General features: G+C 38.7%; 2 protein-coding genes across 2 annotated transcripts; both read right to left on the bottom strand.

Annotated features, from left to right (window-relative positions):
- Positions 1 to 677: 677 nt before the first annotated feature.
- Positions 678 to 3,455, bottom strand: LOC122411336 (uncharacterized). The gene has a single exon (XM_043420080.1). It carries the CDS (start codon positions 3,453 to 3,455, stop codon positions 678 to 680), a length of 2,778 nt encoding a protein of 925 aa, XP_043276015.1.
- A 5,428-nt stretch (positions 3,456 to 8,883) lies between these two features.
- LOC122411335 (uncharacterized) lies at positions 8,884 to 10,393 on the bottom strand. The gene is made up of 3 exons (XM_043420079.1): positions 10,305 to 10,393; positions 9,536 to 10,204; positions 8,884 to 9,454 (listed from the first exon to the last, which is right to left on the bottom strand). The coding sequence occupies exons 1-3, from the start codon at positions 10,391 to 10,393 to the stop codon at positions 8,884 to 8,886; spliced, it is 1,329 nt and encodes a 442-aa protein (XP_043276014.1).
- Positions 10,394 to 11,114: the final 721 nt, after the last annotated feature.

Here is an 11,114-nt window from a genome sequence, read left to right as displayed (position 1 = left end):
ACTATAGTCGGTGAAATAACGTTTCAGGCACTCGATCGTTTCGTTGCTCGACGTTGATTTAGTTGCATATAATTTGAAGAATTTGGTGAAGGAATCAATCACGACGAGTATGTGACGTTTTATCAGCCGTGCTTTCTCTATCGGCCCGTAATGATCGATATGTGCCGTAGCGAATGGCAAATTGCTTTTGGGCAAGGTATGTAAGAAGCCCTCAGCTTTTCCCGTAACCGGGTTGAAAGCTATGCACTTTAAACAATCTTCGATGTGAGTTTTGACTCTTTCCTTCATTTTAGGAAACCAATAAGTGGATCTTATGGCGCCACAAGTTTTGTCGACTGATAAATGTCCCATCTCTTCATGATATTTCCTTATTACGTGTGTGATCATATTCTGTGGTACATAAAATAATAGATCGTCCGCGTCTTTTCTATACACCAAACCATTTCTCATTTCAAAAAAACGATGCTCCGATTTTTCAAGGAAGTCTCTTAGTTCTTTAATTTTAGGGTCTCGACCTTGACTGATAGAGAGGTTAACTTCGAAAGGGTTGTCCTCCACAACCAACACACTTTTCGCACGGCTAAGCGCGTCGACGTGTTGCATTCTACTGCCGGCTCGGTGCTCAACTATATATTCGAAGTTCTCCAGTTCCAATGCCCATCTAGCAATTCTCGGGTTTACTTCTTTTTATTCAAGGTCATCTTCAACGAATCACAGTCCGTGACAATCTTAAACTTGATCCCGTGAAGATAGACCCGAAATCTTCGTAAAGCGTAGATTATTGCTAAGGTTTCTAATTCGAAACTGTGATATTTGCTTTCTGAATCGCTAGTGAGCTTGGAAAAGTAGAAGACGGGATGAAACCTACCGTCGGACTTTCGTTGGAGCAGAACGCCACCATAACCCTGAGCACTACCGTCACAATGTAACTCGGTTTCGTCGCACGGGTTGTAGAGAGCAAGAATGGGCGCTTGAATTAATTTTTCTTTTAGTGAATTGAATGCCCCTAATTCGCTCTGACCAAACCGAAATGTTGTATCTTTTTTACACAGCTCGTATAGCGGTTTTGCCATCACCGAAAATCCTTCGATAAATTTCCGAAAGTACGAGGTCATACCAAGAAAGCGTCTGACGCCTCGAGCATCTTGAGGCACGGGGTAATTCTGTATTGCTGTGATACCATCGTTAGTCGGGCTTATCCCTTCTTGGGAGACTCGATAGCCAAGATAAGTAATGTTAGTAAATAGAAATTTGCATTTGTCCACTCGAAGCTCCAGCTTATTGGCGACCAACGTGGCTAGAACGGCTGCCAGTACATAAAGATTTCGTTCGATGGTTTCTGTCGCGATCATGAAATCATCGAGATATGCGATAACATCCCCTTTGTTGATAAACTCTTTCAAAACTTGATTTATCCATCTCTGAAAATTCGTTGAAGCACCCTTCAAGCCAAACGGCATTTTCACATACTCGTACTGTCCGAAAGGTGTGACGAAAGCCGTATATTTTATCGATTCATCGGCCATTGATATATGGTGAAATCCATCTTTCAGATCGAGCATCGTAAAATACCGTTTGCCTTGTAATATATCGAGTTGATCCTCGATCAGTGGGAGGGGATAATTATCCCGGGCGGTCATTTTGTTTAGTGTTCGATAATCCACGCACATGCGTGTCTCACCATTCTTTTTTTTTACTAATACGATGGGAGAAGCATACTCCGACTCGCTCGGTCTAATTATTCCCTTTTCGAGTAGTTTATTTACTATTTCTTGGACTCGTTCTTTTTCCGCGTACGAGAGTCTTCTAGGGGCAAAACGAAACTGTTGGGGGTTGGTCAACGTTAACTTAAATTCCGCTTTTACGTTTGGTTCTTCTGGACGTTCAGGCTCTAAATACTTTTCTCGGAACAATTGTCTAATTTCTTTTTGTGTTTTTATAGGTATAGTAGGGTTAATTTCCAACAGATCCGCTTCGTCTTCAACCGGCGAAGAGACGTCGATATTCATGATCTCTGCTTCGTACGCATTTTCGGAATTTTTCAAACCGAGACCAAATCGCTTTATAACGTCTCGGCCCAAGATAACACAGGAGATCATAGTAAAGTCTGGGACAACCATTAATCGCAGCGATCTTTCTATTTTTCCATTCATTTCAATATCGAGAGTAACCATCCCAAGGACGACAAGATTACTATTATTGATACCCCGAAATTTGTTACTATGATCTTCCGTGCATTCGATCGCGTCACTCGGAACGTAACGGAGTTTAATAAAGCTTATAGCGCTACCAGTGTCCAACAATGTCGATAATTGAATCGTTTCTTTGTGTTCGTTAGGATACATGGTATACAATACGGTTTGGCAAAACTCGTTCTCTTCGACTGGAGCTGGATGAACGTTGTTTACTTCTTTCGGTCTATTCGGGCAATCTCTCGCAATGTGACCCGATTTATCACACGAGAAGCATTTGAACTCAGGACACTGCGGCTTGAGATGTCCCTCCTTGTCGCAGAAGAAGCATTTTCGCACCGGGCGGTGATCACTAGAGTTCTCCGACAACGAGGATGGTTGTCTAGGGTGCCCCTTATAATTCGTCTCAGGTTTTCCACTATTCCTTGTTGATGAGAGCGAGATTTTCTCGAATGCTGACAATAGCGACATTTTGTCCCCGAATTGTTGCATACGGGCCTGATCTTGCAAGCGAGTATCTGGAATGCCATCGATAATATAATCGACGATTTCATCCTCTGCTATTCCCACACGGTTAGCCAAGATAATTTTTTGGTGATGATAATCGTTAAATGTCTCCCCGTTTTTCCATCGTCTGTTTTCAAACTGGCGACGCAGTGCGACTTTGTTCGGACGGTGATCGAACATCGTCTGCATCTCCTGGAGAAATTGATCGAGGCTCATTTCTATGTGCTCCGGTTTCGAGTGGAACCACTCTAGAGCTTTTCCTTTAAGTTTCGATCCAACTAGTATGCGACATAGATCATCGTCTAGATTGTATGATGATTTTATTAAGTTTAGTTGTTTCTCCCAGTTTGTAAACGTGTCTTGACTTCCGTTAAAATCGCTTAATAACTCAGTTAAAGCTCTTATATTGGCTTTGGGTTGCGTTTCAATAGGCTGAGGGGAAGCGCTTGTACGCGCTAACTCCAATTCCCTCTGTGCTAGAGCCAGTTCGCGTTGCATGAGATCTCGTTCACGTCTCAACAATTCTATTTCTCTCTGCATATTGTTTTCTCCGGGGCTAAGGTGAGAAGAAGTATTTTGCGTTATAATGTCGCTCTGAGGCATTTCATCGATCCCTAGTTCTTTTCTCCAGTCGCCGCTCGGATCAGCTTCTTCTAAACGAGCGATCAATTCGCTTTTCGAACCTGTTGACGGCAAGTCCCGTTCTTGTAGTTTTGCTTTCAGTTGAGGAACTGTAAATTGTTGTGGCTCTCGCATTTTCGTTCAAGGGACTTTTCTTTTTTTTTTTTTTTTGTTTTGTTTGGCTTGAGATACTAGCGTGAACGTGTGCATATTATATCTGTCCATACGCGCACAACACGAATTAATCAGCGTTCAAACAGTATGCGATATGTAAGTACCGTAGTCAATATATAAAAACAAGTTCGACGCTCGCGTGATTACCCGCAAACGTAGTCGAGGCTCTTTCGATTCGCGGGCTCGTTCGCTACTTCTATCTATTATTCCTCGATGTTTCTCGTTCGGAATGATTTTCTGGAATATTCGCGAATATTCGAAACACGTAAACAGCACCACTGTGACGTCACCTCAGCCACGCCACAGATCACGTAAATTGAATTCATTCGTTTAAGTTCGAAATTCTCGAATTTTCGGTTTATGCTCACCATAAACCCAATTCTTCATCAACCACCTCCGTATTTCCCGAATTTTCACTTCTACAGGCCACTTTACCGTCGACCTAGAATTCACCGTCACTCGCTTGCTCAAAATAAAAACGACGCTTCAATAATTACGAAAATGATTCGGTTCGAAATCGTACACGATCCCCGAGACCGTTGAACTGGTATCGTTACGATATTCGCGACCCCGCACACACTCAACGGTTACGTAATTTGGAGCGCGTTTTTCTTTTTGTTTGTTTTTTTCTTAATCTTTCCGCCACCACGAGTCCGACGAATTTGTCCCGGCCGTTTTAGGGTACTTTGGATACTTAATCCCACTTCTGAGATTGTAAGGGTAATTTTCTCAAGGAAATAAGGCAACTCGGGTCAATATATTAGACTGATTTATTTCGACGTTTATCGCGCGGGATCTCACGTCGAACTGTCTTTACATTCAGTGTTCTCTTTCTCCCCCACTCTCAGCGGAATATTCGTATCTCACATCCCTGTTATCTAACATCGGCAATAATTTTGTTATATGGAAAAGTCCAGTTTCTTGGTTTCGTTTTCCCGTTTTTATTTTGTATACTGAGTTGGATACCTTTTCTATTATTTGGAAAGGTCCAATTCTCAGTTCATCAAGTTTTTTCCTATTTAGCCTGTTGCCATTTTCTATATACACTAGATCCCCCGTGTTAAATTCATGATTCATTCGATTGTTGTTGAATATATTTTTGTTATATTCGTGCGATTTTCTTGTTCTTTTTAGAGCTAATTCTCTATCCTTTACCCAAACTTCTTTATTATTCCCTATTTTTATTTCTTCAGGTAAAATGCTGGTGTTTGTGCCCTCTAGTTAGTATCTAGGTGTGAAGCCTGTCATCGTATGTTCTGTTTCGTTATATTTATTTACGCATTCTCTGGCAATCGTTGTCCAGGCTCTTTTTTCTCCCTTCTCGTTTATTTTACATCTTGCTTTATTAACTATCGTTTGGTTTAGTCTCTCGTTCAGACCATTGGAGAAGGGCGCATTGACGGCCGTAAAAATTAGTCTGACGTCGTTTTCTACCAAGAATTCCTTAAATTCTCTCGCATTAATTCCCGGATATTGGTCTGCGAGAATTGTTTCAATTCTGTTTGTTTCTAACACGGTATTTACTAGCTTGATAAATTCTACCGCGTTCTGGTTTTTTGATGTGGAGATGAACGCATATCTCGTAAAGTGGTCCACCAGTAGATGAAGGTATCTTTTTGTTGATCTTTGTCCCCCAAAGCCGCCGATGGTGTCTATTGACATTATCTCGAATGGTTTCGTTGCCGGCCCTAATTGTGACATCGATCCATACTTCCTTTGCCCTCTAGATTTATTTTTTATACATATTTCGCAGTTTTTACATACTTTCTCTATGTTCGCGATTATATTCTTAGCTGTATAATGAGGACATATTCTATTCATCATTTGTTTAATCCCTAGATGGCACCATTCCGAGTGTATTTCTTTAATTAATTCTAGGCTTAGCTTTTCAGATAAGACTATCTTTTTCTTGTTTTTGATAATTTTATAGACCAGTCCGTCTACTTCTGTAAATTTTGTTTTGGTTTTTTGCAGTGTTTTATTCTTTTTTTGGTCTGTTTCTATTTCTGTTGTTTTTATTAGATTAGCTGTTTGTAGAATTTCTTCTGTATTTTCGAGTGGTTCGAGTACCGGGTTCCTACTTAAGCTATCTGCTTCAGCGTTATCTTTTCCCGGAATGTATTTAATGTCAAAGTCGTATTGTGACAAATAATAAGTCATTTCGCCCAGTTCCTCGTCTGTCCTAGCTTTTATATTCATGTTCTCTAATGGCTTATGATCGGAAAATACTGTAAACTTTTTCCCTATCAACCAGTGTTGCCAGTATTTTACGGCTTCTTTTATTGCCAGGCATTCCAAATAAATTGCTTTTTTCCTTCTTTGTGAGTCGTTGAGTTTCTTCGAAAAATATGCCACTGGTTTTTCTTTACCATTATCTTGTATTTGTTTAAATATTGCGCCAATGCCGTTTAGTGATACATCTGTATAAATTCTTATTGGTAAATTGTTATCAAATATTGCCAACACTGGCTGAGAACATAGTAACTTTTTGATATCCGTGAAAGCCTTTTCGCAATTTTCCGACCATGTAAATTTTTCACCTTTTCGTAACAGTTTGTGTAACGGGTCTAGCAGTATTGAGCTTTTCGGTATGTACTCGTGGTAGAAATTGATTTTTCCGAGAAACTGTCTAATATTCTTTTGCGTTTTCGGGGTGGGGAAATTTTGTATTGAAATCAGGTTGTCTTTCATTGGTTTTACTGTATTGTTTTCTATTATGTGTCCGAGGTATTTTACCGATTTTGTTGCAAATGTACATTTTCTGAATTTTAGTCTGAAGCCTTCGTTCGCTATTGCTTTTATGACTTTTTCTATGTGTTCTATGTGTTCTTTGAATGATTTTGAGAAAATTAAAATGTCGTCTATGTAATTTTCTGAAAAGTCTTTTAGGTTGTATTTTCTCAAGATATTCGATAAGATTCTTTGAAAAATAGCTGGTGCTGTTTTCAAACCAAATGGTAGGCACGTCCATTGGAAGTGTCCTTCCTGTGTAACGAAGCCTGTTTTCTGTCTATCTTCGATGCGTAATGGAATTGACCAAAAGGCAGAATTTATATCTAGTGATGTGTAGAACATGCAGTTTCTTGTTTTTATGATTAAGTCGTCTATTAAAGGGAACGGCTGAACTTGTGGTGTAACTATTTTGTTCAATTCGCGAAAATCTATGCACAATCTTGATCGTTTATTTTCTTCTCTTTTGAATACTAGGGTTACTGGTGCCGCGAATGGGCTGTAAGATTCTTCAATTAATTTATTTTCTAATAATCTTGCCATTTGGTTTTCTATCTCTTTTTTATCCTCCCAGGTGCATCTATATGGCCTCTTACTACAATATTTGTCTACCAGTAAGTCTATTCGAGCTTCGTAGTCCGTAACAGTGCCTACGTCATATTTATTTTTTGCAAACACTGTATTATAGTCGTTTATTAGTTTTTCGATCTCTATTTTTTGTGTGTCTTCCAAGTGGTTTAGCATCATATTAGACACATGTTCTTCTACGTGTTCGTTAAAATTAACTTTAATTTCTTTCCTTCTGTTATTCTGGTTCACTGTGTTTATTTCCTTTCCTAGCCCTGTCTCTTTTCTGTCTGTCTTTATTTCTTTCTTTTGAGATATTCGTAGATTTTCATCTTGAATTAATTGGAATTCCTTTATCATATCAAGGCCAATAAGGAAATCTTCAAAATCATCTCTTTCTACAATAAATACGTCTACGTGTTTCTCTTTTTCGAAGATTTTTACTTTTATGGTTACTAGACCTTTTGTTTGTGTCACACCATTGACCGTTTTTAAGAATATTTTATTCGCATCATCTGTTTTTTCTTTTATATTTATTAATTTTGAGTTTATCAGAGAGACTTGAGAACCTGGGTCATATGTTCCGTTTACTTCTAGCTTATCTTCTAATAACATTTTCACTTTAATCAATGGTGTGATTATTCGTTTTTTTGTTCTGCATTCAAATTTACTTCTATTACCGAATTGCTTCCAATTACTCTAGCTTCCTTTTCGTTTTTCTTTTTAAACCAGCATGAGTCTTCGGGATGGTATCTATTGCCTTTGTTCAGTTTTTCGCAATTCCTGCATGGTTTTTTTTCTTCAAATTTTTTTTTATTGTCTTGCCTTTCCTCTTTTTTTTAAAAAAAACTACTCTTACTCACCAGATTCTCGCATTTTCGAAGTTCGTGGAGTAGCTTGGTCGAATCTTCGCAACTTTCCTGTCTATCTTATTTCTAATAAATTCAGGCAATCCTGCTGCTACAAGCATCACCAGAGTCCTTGTGCCCATATCGCTGTCCATATCTCGTAGCAGTTTTTCTTTCTTCATAGCGTATTCCATCAGTGAGCCTTCTCTATATCTGTAGGATATAGCGTATACGCCGGTGCTCCATCCTTTGTCCGCGAATGATTCCAGAAATTTTTGCTTCCATTCAGTCCACTCAGCTTCTATCGTCAACGTCGTTAATGTTGCTGAGTGCCAATCCAAACATGGTTTGTCCAGAAATAGTCGCAGCATTTCGATCTTCATGTTATCCTTGTTGATTTCGAATCTCTCACACTCCTTTTCGAATGTTTCGAACCATTGTTTTGCATTTGTGTGCTTACACACAAACTTTTCGACCATGAATCTCTCTGCTACGTTTTTCAGATTACGTCGATCTTCCTCCCCCCGTGTGGGTTCAAGTGTTGTTGTTTCTTCTATCCGTTCTAGGTATGTGTCGTTGAACATGATATTACCGTCTTCATCGAAGTAAACCGCTTCCATCTCTTTTGTGCATGTGATCCACACCGTTCTTTCTTGGCCTCTTTGATTCAGACTTTTTTTTACTCTTTTATAGATTTCAGTTTTTAATAGTTCGTCGTGGACACTTGCGAATTTTTCGTCATCTGGCAGTGCGTATTTCTCCTTGTCCTCCGTTGTGATAGAGAGTATCGCAACTTTGCTTGTTTTTTTATCGTTGGGTGATGCCACATATTTGAATGTGAATCCCAATTTCCTTGCCATTTTTAACCAGAATTGTCGTTTTATAATGGATGTTCCTTTCTCTTATGATTTCAGTTTATTGGAGAAGAATAAACAAACTGTGTTTCTCTGCAAATAGAGTTGAAAACTCTCTTTTATTCATTATCGAACAAATTAGAATTAATAATAATAATAATAATAATAATAATAATAATAATAATACTAGTTACACTTAACAACAATAGTACCCTTACCTGCAAATAGAGAAACGACAATTAAAGTTTATATCTTTCTCTATTCACATTACAATATCTTTCTTATCTGGTTACTCACGCACGACTGATCGTTCCCGATATATCTCCGATACTCCCTTTCTATCGGTGATTAGACTCACGAGTGGTGTAGAGAGGCGTGGCCTATTTAAGCCTAACGAAGGTATATCTCTTTCGTTACATATTTATTATTGGCGCGGGCATATCTACCACTGCATTGCCTTAGACCTCCACGAATGCCTTTTTCCATAAATAAGACCATATCAATATCTGTGAGCAATTCGAATCTGATCTTTGTGTATCGCATCATTGCATCCCAGGTGTATCCAGGAAGTGTATAATAATATGCGGGATCGAGACCGTAACTTTTCAAACAGGTGTTACGAAAATGTTCAAAAATGTCAGCTAGCAATAAAACATCGGTTTTTAAATATAAATCACTGTATTCTCCAAGTGTTTGAGTGGAAAATCGCTCCCAAACGGTCAAAGCATGAGCGTACTCATTTTCCGATACCGTTGAATCGGTTAAAGAACTATAGAATGATGCTCGCGGTGGAAGTGCCGTTTCCTCCAGTCTGTCAAAGCTATCGATGTACTCGTATGGGAATACACCTTTTCGCGTTAACAGATTGAAATTATCGATGTCTCGGAATTTAGATTTTAAAACCGTTAGTTGATCAGGAGTCAAGAAAGATGCTAATTTATCAAAACTTGTGTTCAGAAATCTATATGAATCAATGAAACGCAACTTAATATTTTTTCTATGATCTTTCGAAGTTATAACGGTTTTCGAAAAAGAAATATACTTTTCTTTCGTTATAGGTAGTAAATCAGTTTTCCCCTTGAACGCCGTAGCTACTTCTTTGATGATAAAATGAGCATCGTAGCCCGACAAATTATGGAAAACTATGGGGATGAAGAAAGACTCTTGATATTTTAAATTACAGTCTTGATGCGCTAGACCTTTGAATTTGCCTGTTAAATGACAATGATCGCGTACTCGAATATCACCCTGTACGAATGGTTTCTCACAGATATGACATTCCGTATTTTCTCGGAATTTTCGCCACTCTTGCGGAGTCAATTCTTTCATCGGAATGATGGTATATAAAATGGTAGTTACTTGTTTTGCCAATTGTTCTAGTCTACGTATGAACCATTGAACGCAGTCCTCGCCCCGATGTGTGTGGTACCCCGACAATGATTCGTCATAGGAGCAGTTGACGTAGTATCCTACGCTGAAGACTTGGTGATGTTGATATTTATTGCGGTCCATATCTTCAGCCGTGGTTTTTTTCAAAATGCACTCGAGGTCGGCATACACGATGAACAGTAGAAGCTCCTTTCGATTCACGTTCTTAAATTCCAACCATTTGTCATGTGCATTAGGCGGCAGAATCGCGCAATCGTTCATCTCGCCACAATCCACCTCATGTAATTGGAGCTTCTCATGAGATGAAAAATAATGAAGGCATCTATGAAGGAGCAGAAAAAAACATTTTTTTGATTACTCACAAATTTTTATTATATTTTAAAAATCGTATATATATATAGTGGTATACCGATATCACTTACCGATCACAGATGTATTTTCGACCGTTGTGAGCATTCAGCTGCTTGCTCACTAACTGCGATAGATTTTTAATCCATGCGAAATGTCCCATGTTTACATCCCTCGCATCTTCTATGTATAGTAAATTGATGTGTCTCTCCTTTTTTTGTTTGCTCAAGCGAATGGGTTGAACCACATCATTTGGTGCACTATATATATTTATTGAGAGGTTGTTGAGATTCTCAAATTTTTTCATTTGATCTAAAGTCATGGGGAAATTGATACCCGCAAGATTTAAGACCGTTGAGTAATGTGGATACGATGATGGGCGCTCGCTATATTTTGCGGCTGGGTAGAGTGCCGCAACCACCGCCCAGCCGAAACACGCGTTATCATTGGATTTCACATTGATCACAGCTCTCTTCGATATAACATTTTTTGATAATGTTATATGACAACCCGCACGCATAGAATTATACTTATTTATATTAAGAGTTAAATTTAAAATTGAACTTAATGTCCAACCGCTCTCACTCTCTTGAAATTCGTCGAGTGATTTTAACGTCGATTCAACCACTTTCGTTTGGTACCAATCACTTATATCACACGTTTCAAATAGTTCAACAGTCTTCGTAATAATACTTTTATTTGCACGCCTGCCATTCACAGTAAACTCGCCATTGAACTCAGTATTTACTTTTATACTATTATGTTTAGAAATATTGTCCATCACTTGCAATGCTACCAAGTCGTATGAATCTTGAAGAAATTTTCGCGGATCGATGTAATTTTTATTAATCACAGCACCGGTTAGCACGCGATTTTCGAACTCT

Source organism: Venturia canescens, chromosome 5 (genome assembly GCF_019457755.1).
Source record: "Venturia canescens isolate UGA chromosome 5, ASM1945775v1, whole genome shotgun sequence".
NCBI lineage: Eukaryota > Metazoa > Arthropoda > Insecta > Hymenoptera > Ichneumonidae > Venturia > Venturia canescens.
The sequence above is the reverse complement of the archived record's forward strand: the minus strand, read 5'-3'. Positions and strand labels throughout refer to the sequence as shown.

What these genes read in the sequence shown, in the direction of transcription:
- LOC122411336 (XM_043420080.1), bottom strand. Translation starts at nt 3,455, where the DNA reads ATGCGAGAGCCACAACAATTTACAGTTCCTCAACTGAAAGCAAAACTA.
- LOC122411335 (XM_043420079.1), bottom strand. Translation starts at nt 10,393, where the DNA reads ATGGGACATTTCGCATGGATTAAAAATCTATCGCAGTTAGTGAGCAAG. An exon ending in CGAAAATACATCTGTGATCG is followed by an intron (nt 10,205 to 10,304) that starts GTAAGTGATATC and finishes GCTCCTTCATAG; the next exon opens with ATGCCTTCATTATTTTTCAT. An exon ending in CTACCTATAACGAAAGAAAA is followed by an intron (nt 9,455 to 9,535) that starts GTATATTTCTTT and finishes TGATTCATATAG; the next exon opens with ATTTCTGAACACAAGTTTTG.